At 45.2% G+C, this 18,629-nt stretch overlaps 1 protein-coding gene across 1 annotated transcript; it reads right to left on the minus strand.

The window, feature by feature from the left end:
* Positions 1–6,281: 6,281 nt before the first annotated feature.
* On the minus strand, positions 6,282–15,387 carry LOC139638467 (RNA binding protein fox-1 homolog 3-like; the record flags this gene model as incomplete). The annotated part of the gene is made up of 5 exons (XM_071512606.1): positions 6,282–6,326; positions 8,518–8,596; positions 11,561–11,619; positions 14,098–14,137; positions 15,255–15,387. Coding segments are annotated over 5 exons (356 nt in total), but the record flags the coding sequence as incomplete, so codon positions are not given.
* Between the last annotated feature and the right edge of the window lie 3,242 nt (positions 15,388–18,629).

Raw genomic sequence — 18,629 nt, forward strand, 5'->3', positions numbered from 1 at the left:
ACCTTTGACTCCACCCACAGGAGGTACAGCACAGCGAGCGCCTCTCCCTGCCACCGTTCTACATACTGCACTGTATATGAATACGCAGGCCTATTGTTTTTACGACCTCCTATTGTCTGTCAGTGACAGGAGCAGTGTGCCATAGAGAGAGGAGGGGGATTTTTCCTCCCTCTCCTTCCTGCATACCACAGAATCAGCATCGAGGGCCAACTGTTCATCTCCCTTACCAAAAAACATAAAAACATATTTGTACATATATACTGTTTTATACACACTTTTTACCATTGTAAATCACAAAAGTATAGAAAAATAAAATGTTTTATAATAACGGGACACTTTTCATTCTCTCTCGCTCTTTTTCTACCCGGCAAAAAGGTGGTCCCTGGTGGAAACTGACTCACTCCGTCTGTCAAGCTTGTGGCTGGTTTGACACCGCCGCCGCGGCGCCACTTTGTACGCCTCCCGTCTTCCCTCGCCAGCCTCAGTAGAGGGACTCCTTCTCGTCTTCTTCTTATGTTATTTTCTTAAAGCTAGTTCTCCTCTCCTCGTTGTTTTCATCTGTGATGTCCATCAATACTGAGTACAGCTCTTCCTTTTGTATTTACTGGAAACAGGGGAGAAAAGTGGGGAGACGGGTAAATATGCAGAATGTCATGTTTCTGATAGGCATACATAATGAGAGAGGCTATGAACAGTCAGTATGGAGCAGGTGCTGGAGCTCCGTGCAGCTAGTTTTGTTTATTTCTCTCTGAACAAGTTTTTAGGAGTGAGGATCTTGTTACAAAAAGTATAGGCTAGGAAATTATTCTTTGAAAGAAAATACAAGTAAACATATGAGATAATGTATGGAAGAATATACAACACGGCGCTTTCATCAAAGTCCTCCCGCCCCGAAATCTCTTCCCATAAGCGCAAGAAAAGTACACAATGTGAGGTTAAGACACACCGATGGAGTCAAAACAGCCGATTGGAAACCATGCTTCAAGAGCTCAACGGAAAGGGAAGCTTTGAGAGGAAAAAGAAAACGGCTTCATTCACTTTTCATGCCATTCTTATCATGTAGCATTAAAGAAGCGGGAGCAAAGACCTCAACGCTCGCCAAAACTAGCGCTACTTCTCTCCGCCGAAAAAAAAGAAAAAAAAAAAAGAAAAAAGATCAGAGTGTGCTGTAATCATACAAGTGGAGATCGTCAGTTTGGCAGTGCAAAGTGAAAAGTCTCTCCAACTGAGGCCAACTGTAATGGGAATGGATAGAGGAAGTGGGGGTGCGGGGAGGGGTTGGGGGGGCGCGGTGTCGAGGGCAGCCACTGGAGAGAAGGGAGGAGAGAAGCGAGAGTCCCGGGACCCTCGTCATGACAGTCGCTCGCTAATTCAGAGAGATCTCCAGCAGCTCCGCTGAGCTTCAGACCAAAAAAAAAAAAAAGAAAAAAGACGAGGCTTTAATTTCGAAACGGCTTTGTAGTGCGTTACCACTCCTCCTCCTCCCCCACCCTCCTCCCTCCCTCCCTCCCCCTCCTCCCCCTCCAGAGAGACAAACAGATGAACGAGTGGCATGCTAATATCAGCATCCATCCCCTCCCTCCCTCTCCCTCTGTCTCCCATCAATGGAGGAACCGGCCCGAGCACCAACACCACCTCGATCCGTCCTATCTATCACTAGCTCAGATGTACTGAGCGCTCGCTGGGGACCCTCCATACCAAAATATCCCCATGCAGTCTTATAGCTCAGCAGGGAGGGAGCACAATAGCGCCGCAGCTACATATAGTCCTCACTGACAGGCGGCCCTAGAATCGGAGGGGCTGTAGACACAAATATATTAATCACCCACGGACATGAAGGATCCAGGAGAGGCTTAGTTTAAGTGTTACTGTCTGTGCTCAGAGTATAGGCTCACATTTCACTACCTCTTTCTGTGGTACTTTGCAAAAATACGTCTAATTTTTACCTATTAATACCATTCATCCTCCTCAAAATCTAAGGATATGATCAGATTTGACAAAAAGCTGAATTCGTCAACAGCAACGACATGCATCCATCTCTGAAGGCAGACATAATGTTCTTATAACTGCTTTATTCTGACACTCAAAACAATCAGAGGTTACTTAGATATGTCACATATACTGACAACAAAAGTAATTCATGAATAAAAGAAAAAAAAAGCCATAATAGTATACTTTACCTATGAAATTAATCAGAAAGCAAATTACTTTACACCTTTCAGACAATATATTCTCATTATAGAAATTACATACAATTCAAGAACAAGTTCAGCTGAATTGAAAATACACAGATAACCCCACTTCATATAGGAATACATATAAAACAGTTACTCAGAGAATTGCGATATAGTGTGTATATACATTTAAATGTATTTACAGGAACTGTAACTTTTTTGCTTGGTTCTCTTTTTGTACAAATCTTTTTGGATGGATTAATAAATGCACCCGCCAGCTTATCAGGGCTTAGTGAATACAGTAGTAAATATAAATGATGGATAAAGAGTATTTTCCGCTGATATGTAAATATCCCTAAATACTGCTAATAATAAGTACTAGCAAATTTGTTGATCAAATAGAGGTCTGGTTGCATATTAAGCTGGATATGAAATATAACAAAACTAAACAAACCAAAAAAATATCAAAGCGTTTGTATTATAAATTCACATTTTCATTACTTTTGACTTACTGTAAGCATAATAAAACGTTTCAGACCTCTACAATATTGACTACTGTAGCTATTTACACGTCATGTCTATTACATTTAAGCCTTGATAAGCTGACACAGAAACAGTTTAACAATGCTAACTTTAACCTTTTTTTTTTTTGTAAACGGTGGACAAACCCGTGCAGATTCATAGGGACAATTCTAGATGACAATACTCAAACCCATCCCTGTAATAACATGGTTTACACTACTTTACATAGGAGGACACTATAAGTTAAATGCATGATTCTTTAAATCCACTATGGAGCCTCATGGTAGAGCTGGATCTTCTCCTTGGACATATTTATTGGAATATTTTACTATTTCAATTTACTACTCTCATAAAGTAACACCCAAAGTCAAAAGGTGCTGTCACTAAAACCATCTCCATCTCCTTTTAATCTCCATTTCTTCCTCTCTGTTTGGTTCCGATCCAGTTTCTGTCACCATTTAAGTTGAGCAGTTGATCAAGTCTTTCGATATACACAAAAAAACTGTATCTGCCTGCTATTTTTGGGAATGACTTGGGATTTAGAAGGACAATAAAGGAGATGGCAAGTGCCTGTGATGACGCTCGGACTTTAAAGGACTGCACCAACTTTTTGGGGAGTTTGGCCCGTTGGTCTCCTTACCCAATACCTGATGAGAGGATTGGTACCAAAATCATCTGTTTGTCTCCGGTAGTTAGCTCTGTCCGGTGCGCATGCTAACGCTTTAGCATACGGTACTGCATGTTAAGTAGTTGTTGGCGATTAGCATTATCCAAAGTATGAAGAAACCTTTTCGTAACCCAAAGTTTGTACTGGTTTTTACTCTATAGCCTGTAGATTCATAACTTCTGAAAACAAAATCTCTGTTTTTATCCTTAAGTCCATTACTAATCAACAGCGCAAAAAAACTCTCACTAATTTCGAGTGTAAACAAAACAAGAAAATCTTGTGGGAAGAGAGATCTTCTGCCATTGAAAGTACATTCTTTTTGTCTAATTTTTGTCTGTTTTACCAATCCCCTAAACCCTTAGAGCTGCTACAAGTTCTCATTTTCTCACTTTCAGGATAATGCTAGTTGATTACGATTACTTAACAGACAGTATGCTAAAGCGTTAGCATGCGCACCAGACAGAGCTGGAGACACAGAGATGCTTTCAGTACCAATCCTCTCATCAGATCCTGGGTAAGGAGACCAATGGGCCAAACTCCCAAAAAGCCGGTGTAATCCTTTAATACTTGCATTAATTGAAATGAGGACAGAAAAGGGGTACATCTCCATAATGTGTCCTTATTCATTTTTCATTTCCACTGCCTTGTTCGAGTGCTATCTGAGCTCAGAGCGCCCTATAGAGTTAAGCTACGGTGATGTTATTACATCGGACAGGGAGTGAAGTCATCTAAAACTGTCGGCTTACTGCAAACTACAGCATATTAGCAAACTGCATTCACTCCCTGCTTTCTCTCTCTCTCTCTCTCTCTTTCTCTCTCACCTCCCTCAGACACACTGACACACACACACTAGATGCATATACATAGGCACACACATTCAAAAAACAACAAAAAAAAATCATCTATTTCATTCCATTGTAGCTTACTATTAGTGGTCACTACCCACACATGTACTCTGCTGCAGAGTTCATACAAGAAACTCCTACAAATGCACACACCGGTTCTCCCCTTTGAAAACGGTAAAAATAATATTCAAAGTTTGTTTTTACTCATATAAAAACCCCCAATGGTCTCTACATACTAGCATATAAAAGGAAGAACAACGTTTGTTTACCCACATAAAGATTTTCTTGGACTCAAGTGATAATGGGTTATTATTATTATTTTTTTTATATATATATACACCATTACTCTTTATCATTTCACCATCTTGACTAAACATAGCTAGTTGTATATGTTACTTTTATAAATATGTTACATCTTGGAAATGATTTAAAAAAAAACCAAAACAAAATAAAGTGCAACAAACAGATTTTGAGAGCACAAACACTTTTGTGAATATATAGAAATTAAATATTGGCAATAGCTATGTTGCTTGAGTTGTATTTCCATAATTGCATTGAAATCTTGACAGCTTACAGTAGCTAGACAGAGATTTTCTTTTCACTGCCCCTCACTTAGCACACGGTTGTATTATAAGCCAATGCAACGACTGTGTGTCAACTAAGAGGCGAGTACTGCTGCGCTCTGTACATTTACATTGTGTCTCATACAGTAACTCCTGGGTGGTTTTTATATAATATGTTACTGTACTTGTCATATGTTTTGTGTGTGTGTGTATATAGTGTAAAATGTGTTATACAGTATTTGTATGTATATATATATATATTTAATACAGTAGCTTTAATAAAGAACAACAGTACAGTCCTGTTTTCTCATCTGCTCTTGGGATTTCTGCTTAGACAAAATCAACTCTGCTAGAAAGCGGTGTTGCAAACCTGCTGGTCGTGTTGGAAATAAAACATCCTGCCTGCTGAAAGTGAACAGCAATGTATTGTAGTCTGTAATTTGCTCTAAGTTTCAGTTAGCTTATCCTGAGGTAAGACATTTTGTGCAATCCTAAAAAGAAAAAAAAAAAAAAACAAGAGACCAGTGACTATTACAGTACCAGGAGAAGAGCCTCGGCTGCCCAAAGGACTCGGCACTCCCTCCGTTTCACCCACCTATCACCTCACTGATGTGTCGTTACTGTGTGTGAGTCAGCGTGGTGGAAAACTGCACAGAGTTATTACAGTGCGCCGTTTACTACAGTATACCTGCCATGTTGTATTAGTGAGGATATGAGTAGTGTGAGTCCAAAACAGAAATCTGACCTCCGTGGCCCTTTACTCTGCATGCTGTCACACCACATACTGTAGCTTGTAAGGCTCCACTGCAAGTGCACAACAGTAGGACACTCCAACGTTTATAAAAAAAAAAAAAAAAAAACATAAAATAAAAGCAATCAGAGCAGTGCCGTCTTGTGAGCTAAGAATTACCGGGGCATGTTGGTCAAAGTTTGAATTCGGCTCTCGAGGTTTGCGCGTGAAGTGGAAGCTAGAGGTAAAAAAATATGGAGTTAGCGGCATCGCTCTGTGATCAGTGTGAACCTGATAATACAAAGCACATCTCCAGTCTGTCAGGTATGTATATGTATATAGTGGAATGCCCCAGTATATTCTTAGTCAGATGACAGCGGCTGCATACACACACCTCTGAGCATGCATCATGCGTGCTGCAGTAGGCTCACATTGGTTATGGTGACACAGCACCCATATACAGCAGTCGAGATAATGCACATGTGCATAAAACTTTCCAAAAGAAACCAAAAGCACAAAATGAATACAAAACAAGAGCAGACCAATGATGACATCAAAAAGGTTGTTGTAGAAATATCGGCTTGAGAGGGAGTCGGGGGGAGGGGGGGTGGGGGGGGGGCGGGGGCTCAGCATGGGACCTGGAAGCTTTTAGTTTGATTTAGCTCTCCACCAAGGACCGGGTGTTCGCTTGTTTTGTGTTTTTTAGATTGTTTTTTTTTTTTTTTTGTTTGTTTGTTTGTTGGGGTAATGTCTCTGTCTTTCTCTCTTTTTTTCTTTCTTTTAGTAGGGAGTGAAGCGACTGTACCCTCCTCTGTATAGGCTAGCCTGCAACATCAAAGATGAAAAAGTACCAATCAGTATTCAGGTGACAGCTTAGTTGGTTTCTTTTTCTCCACAAATTTCCTTCCTTTTTCCATATGGTCGTTTATGAGGGTATTCACGAGGGAATGATAGTGAAAATAATATTTAGGTACGGATATTTAAGCCGATAATTTGTTATGTTCAATCGATCCGCTACTTGCATACGCTGTGAGTGTGTGTTAGGAACAGGGTCAGCAAGAGCTGTGGAGGGACTGGTGGATTTGGAGCTTGGTAGTGAAAGCAGGAATCAGTGAAGCTGATGGAAAGTAAATTTAGCTTTTTCTTTTAACCATAGCAGCAAAAAAAAAAGTAGTACCAAGATATCAGTATTCTCGCTTTGCCTTGACAAAAGCACAGAAACGTGGGACCTGCCCTTATGCATTTTCTTGAATTAATTACATTAAGCAATAAATTGGAAAATATTGCGCTCGGTTCATGCTTTTCACTGTGGAAAAACATTCCTCGAGGAAAAGGCTTTTCAGGCTGTAACAATGGCAGAGATTCAACCAAAGCAAAATAAGTTCAAAGGGGTTTAATCATAATTTCTTTTCAAGTCCAACGGAGGTGCCGCACCTTTCTGGAGGGGCGAGCCACCACGGGATATTAGTCCCTAGATTCAGCACCATGCTCAGGATATCTGGGGCAAACACACACATAAAGCATGCATGTAGGCCTATGCATGCACACCTGCACATGCACACACACACGCACACATGAACTCCCTCATCTGATGTTTCAGCGGCTCTGCTGCTATTAGCAATTCGGACAAACTCCGAATTGCTGTATGTCTTCAAAGGCTAATTCCTCCTAATTTCGGGGAACCCTCTTGCTTGAACAAAACTTTAATCCATATGAATCATATCAGTATGCTGGAAGTGAGCAAAGAGAATTTCATACAACCTCAGAGGAACTAATTATTGTATGGCTTTTAAATGTAAAAATGACTCCTCTCTGCTGCGGAACTATTGATCAAATATGATTAAAGAATTAGGAACCAAACTGGTCTTTCTCCTTAGCTCATGAGTCTATTTGATGTGGGCCTCGGCACAGCAGATCTCCACACCGTTTGTTCACCACCAGACTCTCCTGCCGCACCAGCACACACACCCTCTGGAGTCTCCGTCAGCCCCCCTCAGCTCCCAACACACACTGCATTAGCTCTGACATTTTTAGGGGCCAAATCCTGTCTTATGTTCATAAAGGGGGACGGCTATAGCGCCAGAGAAATGGAAGGAAATTCGGAGGAAAAAGAAGAAAGAATAAAAAACGTTCAAGCACAATTTTTTTTAATTAAGTAAATGAAGAGGAAAAAAAGAAATGTCTTAATTAATGAAAGCTTTTAGCTAGCAGCTGCACCGGGGAACTGTACGCTTTTTTTATGTTGTTGAAAAATCGCATGCATGCCGGAATGGTAAATTTGAGTCATTTCTCAGGCAGAGAGCACTCCACCGATCAACTTTGTGGGCAGGAGGGGAGGGTGAGACAACTTCCTCCCTCCGTCTCGCTCTCATTTATGTCCCACGGCACACTGCTGCATGCGTTTGATGGTCCTTAATCTTTAGATTAAGTCTGTGAGCCCAGTCCCATTCCCTCAACATAAAACAAACCAAAGAGAAACTCTCTCTCTGTTTCAAAAAGATGCTCTTTTATTTATTATAATTTTTTTCATCTTTGATGTTACAGTAGCTGCAAAAGCTAGCTAAAAACAGACATTAACGATTCAACTTCATCCCTTCAAGTTTGGTTTTGCTGAATGAAAAAAAATGAGCCGTAGCGAGTCGAGAGATGCAGAATGAACAGAAAGCTTGGAAATGTAGTCGTTACGTAAAGTTTGTGTAAAACACGTTGCAGTGATCACTCATTCTCACTTCAGGAGGAATTGTCCAATCAATATTGCATGAGGTGAGCTCGCGTGGCAAAACACAACATAAGTTTGTTGCACTGAATGTCTGAGCCAATTTCCACATGCCGGGGTAAACAGTACTGCTCAGCTCCACTAGGTTGTGCCAGATAGCATGACAAAGATAAAATAAAAACCAGTGACCACGGGAATCTCTGGTCTTTATTTTGGAGTGCGAGTTGTGTGTCTGCCGGCTCGTGTCTTAATGTTGCAGACAGGGTGCAGATACAACAGGTGACAGCCTCAGGGACTTACCATAGTACCCACACTGTACGTGGCGGCGGGGCCAATTGTGTGGTGGTAGGGGTCTGCTGTTGCATAGACTCTGCCATAGCTGCACAAGAGGAGGTACAGAGAACACGGTCATTGATCTATCATTGACGAGGAGAGAAGAACATTTATGCATGCTTGTTTAATGCTCAACCCCTGAAGTCAACTCTTTCAAGTCTCTAACACAATCAATTATTTCCCTCCTCTCCCTCCTGGGCTTTCTGCATTATACAAGGTGGTTCAAAAAGGGGAGTTCAAAGGTTGGTGAATTATACTTGTCTTTTCATTGTCATCTTGATTAGGTGGAAGGAATAGGTAATGAGCATGGAGAGAGAATGAGAGAGAAAGACAGAGACAGAGAGGAAGAAAGACAGAGAGAGAGACGGAGAGAGAGTGGGAGCTGGAGGGCTCGGTCTTGGTCTCTCACCCTGTTCTTGTTTACCCAAGCTGCACAGTGGGCTCACGCCCCTGTCTTTTCATTGTTGCTGGTTTGGAACTAATCCTTCCAATTTCCTTCTGAGACAGGACAAGATGTGTCTGCCTTATTTATTTATTTATTCGACTTCACATATTCCTCTATTTACTTTCTTTTTTTTTTTTTTTCAATGCTCGCTTGCAAATGAGGGTCTGCACGGAGCAGATAAGGCACACCCAGCCAAGGACTGAGGGCACCAAATCAACCAGGAATAAAAACCAAGTGGAGAGAGGGAGAAATTTTCCTAAAGGAGACAACAAGATGTACAGCATGCATGCTTTTCGCATGAGCTACATTGAGTTATATAAGATCTAAATATGGCTCGTCCCACTTAAGTCCGGCAGCACCCAAGGTCAGTGCGCAGGACGTGAAATCAGAAAGGCTGTCTCGGCTCCTTGGGGAGGAGGCCAGAGCCACGAGATGGTCAGGGAAACTCTCCATGGTCCTCTTATCTTCAGTGAGCACCAAACCCCACAGGCCCTCTAAGGCTAATATATCTACAAAATGGCTCTCACCAGAGTGGCACTGCTGACAACCGCCAGGTCAAACCACCCTGTGCAATGTCACAGCGCCTCCACAGAGCTGATTGGAAGCTGGCAGGGCAGCTACAATGTGACTGGTTCCTCACAGGATAAATCAGACTCTACTGGTATGAACCTTGCGATGTGTATGGCTACTCACAGGCTTTCTGATGCAGGCCAGTGAGCGCTGTGGGCTTTTCAGATAATGAATGTTTCATATTTTACAGGGGTTTCACAAGCCTTGTACGATCCCGGTGACCTCTTTTCATGATTGGCTGATTGCTCGACGGTTAAGTCTGATAAGGTATTGCTGAGACAATACCAACAAACCCCTATTGATCCAATGGGCATGACCGCTTATTCAAAAAGGAAACAAACAGACAAGGGAGGCAAAACAAAAGCAAAACAAACAACTCGGGAGCGAATTACATTAAATCTCAGGGAAAAATATAGGCAAGAGAAACAGGAATTAAATCACTCCCAGAGGAAAAAGCTCCTGTCCAATTTCTGCTCTCGCCGAGCACGGCTGCTCATAATTCGAGCCGCGGCGAGGCCTGATAAATCTTACATTATCGATATGATCTTCAGGCTCTCAGGCAGGGTGTACGTTATCACAAGTGACATGCTCAATCCTTCCCAGATTAGATTCCCAAACCAGCCCACATCCCGGCTGACAACGGCTTTCAGGGGCCGAATGAATCAGCGAAGCCTCCTCAAACGGAGCACACCTGAACCAGAATGGCATCACTCAGAAGTGATAGAGTCCCTGCCTGTCCATCTCTCTCTCTCTCTCTCTCTCTCTCTCTCCCCCTCACTCTCATTCTCCCTGCCTCCCTTCCACAGACCCGGGGCTATTCATAAATACCACTGATATACCCACTCTCCCATCACAGGCACAGAGTCATGGGATATATCGCTGCTTCTTTTTTCATCTTGTCCAACAAGGTTAGTTTTTTGTGTTCTTTAGCTTGGAGCCAGGCGGTGGCTTCCCTAATGGACAAGATAATTGGAGAGGAGGGGGGGGGAGAAAGAGACTCTATATATTTTGAAAATGTTGGTGAGGCGAACTTCATTTATCAAATCCAGGCCCCATCTACGTTTGGACGGTGGATCTGTTGCTTTTTTTTTTTTTTTTTTTTTGGAATACACTGTGATTATTTAAAGGAAAACACCCTCTGATTCTCTTTCACTGTTGTATATCATCAGTCTGATCTTCAATGCAATCTAGCAGTTATTTTGTGATGAAGTGTTGTAATTTACTTTTTTGGTGTAAACACTTTCCCTCAACCTGCCTCGTCTGCTTCTACTTCAGTTAGTTGATTTCCTACATTTCCCAGAATGCCTTTCAACAACCCCCAGAGTGTGTGTATGGGAATATATATATGTAAACAAGAACATTTGGCCGTGTCTATTACTGTAGCCACGCCCCTTACTTGTCTTGTGGCTGCATTGCATTCTGGTCTATTGAAGCTACTGTCAGTGGAGAAAATTAGTCTCGCTGCCTCTTCAACATTGGATTTCTGTTTCTGTTTCTGTTGAACATTGGTGCAAAATGGCGGCTCTAGCAGAATCGCTCTTTGATTCTGAGGGACTGACACCAAAACCTGACGTTTACTGTTGATGTTTTAGATCGCTGAAACAGTTTCTGCTATCAAACTCCATTGAAGATGCTGGAAATATCTCAACATGACATCACATTGTTTACATGTGGCCTCTTTTCCATGGGAAAAAGACAAGGGACCCAGAAATGCAAGATAAATTATCGATAGGTGATTTTTTTTTAACAGTGTCTAAGTGTTTTAGGGAGGATTTTTCCTTTAAGACCACTGAGTTTAGATGTTATTACATAATGATTTCCATATTGATTTGTGATACTTATTTGTAATTAATGACCTTTAAGAGCAGCTACTATTGAGCTATGCTATACTATATTCATTCATTGGCCTTGCAAGCGTACAATAAGATTAATTTCAGTCTGTCAGCAGCAGCCCACTTATTAAACTGATTAAGTTTGCATGAGGAGGATTCTCACCTGTCACTGTAGGCAGCGGTGGTGGTGGGCTGGGCATATCTGTATGCTGCATAGCCACCCTGTGGAAATATCACAGTGTTAATCAATGATCAAGCACAACTTGTCCTGTGCTTCATTGACAAAGGTTAGGTATTAGAGAAACAAGGAAACAACAATATAGACTATTGCCTTACTACTTAAATGTCAACGCACAATATTGTGACCATCCCCATGGATTCCCCAGCTGCAGGATCCCCTGCAGACAGCCAGAGGGCGCTGTTTGATATATGGAGTATCAGAGGCAGGTAGAGGCAACGGGGGAATGAATGATGTGCTGAGAGACTGGATATTGGGGGAGCTGGTCATTGTCAAGCTGGAGGCTCATCCCAGCAGCGGCGGCAGCACCACACGGGCCACGTGAGCCAACTCCCCAAATTCAGCCCATTTTCAGATTGAGAACGCTCTCCTGCTACATTATTGAAGAGCCGTTTTTTTCTTTACACGACCCCCCTGGCTCGCAAATGAAGTAAGAAGGCAGAAGACGGTTGGACCATTGGGGAGTCAGGACCGTTGTATTCATTTGCCAGAGTGGGAAAGGAATTAAAGACCTCATTGTGGAGTGCTGCTATTACTCTCTTTGAAAAATGAAGCTGTTCTCCTACTGTTTTTCTATTAGTGCCAGTGGAGTGTGTGCCCATCTGCGTCCATACGGTGGATAGGTGGCTTTTAATAATGCATGTTTTCATTTATTTTTAAACTCAAGGGGGAAGATGTCCAACGGAGAACAGTGCGGAGAAGCAACGTTGACGTCCGCGGCCACGGCTGCACGTAAATCAGGTCAGGGGCCGCAGCGTTTGAACCCCCCCCTCCCCCCCCTCCTCCTCTCCCCTCGTCGTTTTCCACGGGGACAGGAAGTCACAGCACATGAGGCAGATGACTTCCTGTGGGATGGCCATGCCTTGGGACTGTGCTGATTACAGCAACAGCCTGAACAAACATGGACCAATAAATCACTCTCCCACATTGTCAAATCCTGCACACAACAGTACAGCACATTTGTTATTTTGTCGTGCCGAGTGTGTGCGTTTGTGTGTGTGCGTGCTCGTGTGTGCCTCTACATGTATGTGCATGCATGCATATGCATCAGCACATGCAATGTATGCCGTGTACATCTGTGTGAACCTCCTCTACTGTATATGTGCATGTATATGAACGCCTTCTCTCCCTCTCTTACAATGCGTTAGCATGTCGTCCGCTCCTCCAAACAGACGCTTCAGCAGCAGAGAGCGGGACAAGAGCCGGCCGCGGCTTTGACAGCATGCCAGCGTCCACTGAATGATTGTGGAGGACAGAGAGGGCTGAGGGACTGCTTCCTCCCGGTCACCGGAGACCTTCAGGCGCACTCAGCCAGTCTGAAGCAGTGCAGTGACCAGTGCCAAAACTAATGGCAGTAAAGCACCAGGGGACGGCCTGACGGGTTGAGCGATGGGCCAAGCTGGCCGAGCCTCGGTCAAGGGACACCGGGACGCGGGGCGAAGCTGGAGGTGGCTGGACGAGCGTGGGAGACAAACAATATCACTTACGGCCCGGCCCCGGTCTCCTCTGTGGCGGTGGGTGTCGCTACAGTAAAAGCCAGTGAAATACAGTCCTATCATAAGGGCCGGTGTATAAGTCATATATCACTGGGGTTCAGCATTTTGTTCCCAGACACCGGCCGTCTGTTTGTATGCAGACGGGGTGAAAGTGAGAGGCAACTGCCATCGCTACTGTGCCCACTGTCATCTCGCTATCTCAGCAGACGGCGGTGGTGGAGAAAAAAAAAACAAAAAAAACCCCCCAGCAGATTCAAAGGGACAAATTACATCCCCCCCCTAACGTTTGGACTGATGTCAAAGTGGGGCAGCGTGGTAATTTCAGCATTATCTCCACAGCGTCCATGCTTTTCTCTGTCAAGGGCAGCGTGCAGCGGGGCCAGCCCCTGATGTGACCCTGTCTGCATGGACAGCTCCAGAGGGATGGCTAATCCCTTTATCTGCTGCCGCTCCTCTTATCTCCCGCACGGTGATGGCTGGGAGGAACCGGCCCCACTCAGGCCCCGCACAAGCCCCCTGGGGCAGGCAGGGCTATCCCAGCCAAACCCTTTGAGTGTACACACACACACACACACACACAGAGGAAAGAGGTAGCGAGAGGGGAGGGCTGTGTGAGACGAGCCACCTCAAAAACCCAGACAAATTTAAAGGAAGAGACGACCTAACTTGACACGGGACACTGAGCCGGGGTCTGCCTCTTTGCCAAAGTCTGAGATCATAGGAAGGGAGAGAGAGTAGGGGAGAGGAGAGAGAGAGAGAGAGGAGGGAGGAGCTGAGGGGGTTTTAAATTTTGTTGTCGGGTTTCTTGGCACGGCAGACAGAGGCCTAATCGACGCCGGCTTGGCAGCGAGGCTGGGAGAACGTTGGGGGCTGAAGAGATCACGTTTTCGTCTCCAGGGCTGGGCTTTTGTCTGCTTTACTTCTGTTTCATCTAAGCACGCAAGGAGAAAAGCCAACTGTACTTACATAGATCTCTGCACCATAGAAGCCATCTTGGTACACCACCCTGCGAAATGAGAGGGAGAAACGGGAGAAAAGTGTTAGACGATTTGGCGTACGCACCGTCTCTTGAATTGAATCTCTGCCCCTGATGTTTTTCGATATTTTCCCCCCATTTCAGCCGGGACCAAGTCGAGCGGATATTTGCATGGCGGAAACGAGGAGTGATGGAAGCGGGCCGGGGTGAGTCTATGGGGTCAGCTCTTAGCGGCTTCAGCGCACCACAAATAATGAATGACATATTAAGGGGAAAAGCGCAACCATTTCACAATCCCCGTCCAATTTTCTGCTCTGGTAAAATTGTTTGTCTTTCCAGTTGCTGCAGTGTTGTCAGGAGGGACGGTGGTGGTGGTGGTGTGTGTGTGTGTGTGCGTGTGTGTGTGTGTGTGTGTGTGTGTGTGGGGGGGGGGGGGGTAAGGGAGGGAGGAGGGGAGGACAAAGGAAGGCAGCGAAGGAGCTCCGTCACGTGACTCCGCTATATAAATCAACCAGCTGCCATCAGTAGCAAAGGGCCCCAGAGTGGGAGGGAGGGGAAGAAGGGGACGTGGGATTTCCAGTCCCAGCTTCGGCACCGAGTCTCTCTGCAGTGAGACGGATCCTGATCTAATCACAGATAGACAGCTATACTGGGCCCTTGGCCTGCCTCCGTCAGACCTCTCCCACGGCCACACAGACCACTGCTGATAAGAGACGAGTGTGAGGCAGGGCTGCACAAAGCCAGGAGATCAGCATAGGCCCTGGTCACAGTCCAGTGAGATCTGCCCAGTAATACGCTATCTCAGCTCTCTGTAGCTCTCCCTGTGGCTTTGTTAGGTTCCTCCTTTGTCAACAGCACAACGCACAAATGTAAAGATAGGCAGACACAGTTAAGCGTACGCACACAGATGGAGACACAAATACAAATATGTGTGCACAAACTCAAGCGTGCACGCCCACACGTGCGCACACAGAGGAGCGAGAGAGCCTCATACATATAGACACAGACACACACACACACACACACACACACACACCCACAGATACCAACATATGCCAACATAAACACAGAACTAAAATGTCTGGCACTGCGAGAATTGCTCATTGTTGCCGTCTATTCAGGATAGAGATTAGACTCGGATACTCACGCTCCGTAAGCTGGGATGGGTGGTGGGGGGGGTGCTGTGCGGAACGTGTTGTACACAGCCCGCCCCCGGCCTCGCAAGTGGGCGCCCCTATAGGCCACCGTAGCCCCTGTGGCAGGGTAGGGAAACCCTGTTACTATGGAAGGAAACACACGAGAGAAAAGAAAATGACTTTCAGAGAACATCCTCGACTTGGCATTGCTTACCTTATGACAGAATACATTAGAGAGAGACGTGTGGCACTGCTTTCCCTATGACAGAATGCATTATGGGGAAGACAAGGAAACAATAGATTTAATCTTTTCTAGGTGCGCCTCATCGAGCACTCTCCCCTTTCCCAGCTCGCTGCTTTGTGCCGTACTCAGCAAGGATCCACATTTGCTGTACGCATCCTTTCCTGATGCCTGGCGAGGGGCAGCCTTGAAGCATAGGCAGGTAATGGATGCAATACCACTAGTTTCGCACCATGGCTTTTGCATAGTTTAGACACAATGGGCTAGCAGCGACGAGCGAGGGACGGCGCGGGGGGGGGGGGGGGAGCAGGAGAGGTAGAGGGCGTTTCTAGGTGTCGGTGAGAGACAGGTGGGAGGTGAAGGTGGTTGAACAGCCTTCCTGGATGTTCACAGCGTCCCCGAGGGGGAAGCGGAGCAGATGGGCCGGACAACCGAGGCCCAAACCCCGGCGTGACCCCCCGTCTCAAAACCCATCTGGGACCACCTTCAGCCAATCACACAGCTGCATCTGTCCTCCTGCCGGTGAGTGAGGATGAGTGGAGGGGAGGAGGAGGGGGGGGTGGGGTCGGGGTGGGTGGCAAGGGTCGGTGTGGCAGTGCGACGAAAAGTCCGCGGTCACCGATTAGAGGACGGGCGATGTGATCCTCAGCTCTCTACTTAACCTTCAATCAGTCCAGTCGCCGTCTGATTACGAGTCGCGGCGCTGCATACAAACACGCTGATCTCTCTTTCTCTCTCTGTCCGTCTCTCTCCAGTCATGATTAAACCGGCCTCCTCTCCTCCTCTAGCTATCGAAATTCCCCCACACCTCCTACACCCGCTGCTCTTTACCCTCTCCCCCTCCCTCCCCAACGCCCACTCCATCACAACACAGCTACCCCCATCACTCCTATTATTCTTTATCCCCAGCAAAAAAGCGACCCCCCCCCCCCCCCTCCCAAAAAAAAAAGAAAAAAATGTTCTCTTCTCTCCAGTTCTTGATTTATTCATTACCATGACATGTTTTGGGTGAATTCATCACAGACAACTTCAATTTCTCCACTCTGGGATCACTGTGTGACGGGGTGCAGTGAAGCTCCTGTCTTGTATTTGGGTGTGTGTGTGTGTGTGTGTGTATGTGTGTGTGTGTGTGGAATGGGGTGGGGGTGAGGGGGGGGGGGGGCTTACACAGGTTAATAACATGTATCCAATGCGTTTCAGATGAACCCACTGCCGCAAAGAAGCCGGCAGGCAGTCCCTTGCAATCGCAGATAAACTAGACTACAATGAAGATCCATGGTAGCTCGTATATACTCGGTGGTGTATGGGCTTCTGCCAGGCATTACTGTGTATGTGGTGTGTAGCGTTAACCCTGCAGGTGGACTAGACCAGTGAGCACCCTAATGAACGATGCACACCCTAGCCCCGCTGCTTCAATAAAGCTGACAGGGAGACAGATTAGTGGTGCTTTTAAAAACACAGAGAGCCAGGTTTAATGTCTTCTGCCATTAACAACACGCCTCCATTAGTGGGTCCGCACACATATTCAAACTCTGCGTCTCATTTGGCCAGGTAACGCCCACATCCCCCCCCCCCCCCCCCCCCCAAACCCCTACCCTCCACCCCCCCCACCGAGGTGCAGGACACTTTGTTTGCTGCCAACGTAGCAATAGACTGCCTGGACTCGCAGGGTGCCCCCTTTCCCCCAAGTGATTTATAATGCTGACCTTGACATTTAAATTAGTCTCTTTTTTTGGAGCAGTGGACATCTGAGCTCAGTTGCTAAAGGGCAAAAACAATCCTCTTTGATAGTTTCCGAGGTGTTTTTCCCCCCCTCCCTCCTTAACAAATCGCTACTATTTCTGGGCCCTGAAAGTCCACTGTTCCTTACGTTTTTTTTGGGGGGAGGGGGGGGGGGGGAATTTGTATGCAATATGCACGCAGTGATGTATGTGAATGTAAACTCGTAATGAGTTGGCGATAGGCTACACTGCTTCAATAATAACCCATAAATCAAAGGCACTGTCACACCTTGGTAAGCCCATGAAAAGCAACAACAGCCACGGTGTACGGGAGCACAAACCCGGTCTAGCCACCAAAGTCAAACACCTTTTCCGGGAGGAGGGCTGGAGAAAATATGAGTTATGCGCTGGAGGGCGGCGGGGTCACGCTGCACCTCATATGTCATATGTGTCAACTTGAGAGAAGCTCAATACCTGCAGAGCCAGTTGGACCCGAGGTAATCCAGCTCTGTGCCGATGATGGGGTCGTAACCGGCCCCCATAAAGAAAGACCTGATTTTCCACAAGGTTGATCTCTCTAATACTTCCTGCTCAAACACATCGGGCAATGAGCACTTAATCCAAGCACTGGGGACCAAAAACAGCTTAATCTAATCAAGAGTCTGGAGCTTAATTATCCCCTTAACGTACACTCCAACAATGAGAGGATCTGTCTACATATATTAAGATGGCAATTAGCCTTTCTTTTCTGTCATTTACACAGCTGGTAGCTTTTCACCAGTCCTCAAGAAAACCCACCTCAGTCTCTGAAAATATGAACTGGTGAATGAAGAGCTACTCATCTCCTGTCTCCTTAGGAATTAGCAGGAGAGAAGGGGGTCTCTCTCCTGCTCCCTGTCTCTCTCTCTATGTCTGTCTCTCTCTCTCTATCTCTATCTCTGTCTCTCTCTCTCTCTCTATTAGCCTAAATGAGCTTGTCCAAATGAAAGGATTTCAAAATTGTAGCTGTCCATGGTGCTGACAACATCCACTGTAAAGGATGACAATTCAGTTATGGTAAGATGAACTAAACAATACAATATTTATTCTGTCCTTGAGTAGATGCCATACAGATCTGCCCCCAAATTTTCATTTGTTTTTTTTTTCATACTTTACTGCGTCATTCTTTTATAATGTTGCAATATAGTTTTTATTTCCATACTGAGACACTTTTTTCTTTTTATTTGCTATATGTTGCCATTTTCTTTTTTAAATTAAGCAGTAAAAACAAAATTAAAGAGAAAAAAACAAATACTCATGAACAGGACAAATGTGCAACATAAAATAATAAAAAAATAAACTCAGTTAATTTGAAAAAAAGTTGTGTATGTACTTATATGCATATATGCACACATACACATGTACACACACATGTGTATGCAGAT

Source organism: Centroberyx affinis, unplaced genomic scaffold (assembly GCF_046629955.1).
Source record: "Centroberyx affinis isolate AG114_WGS23_722 - 3 ecotype Tasmania unplaced genomic scaffold, CSIRO-AGI_Caff_v1 ptg006380l_1, whole genome shotgun sequence".
NCBI lineage: Eukaryota > Metazoa > Chordata > Actinopteri > Beryciformes > Berycidae > Centroberyx > Centroberyx affinis.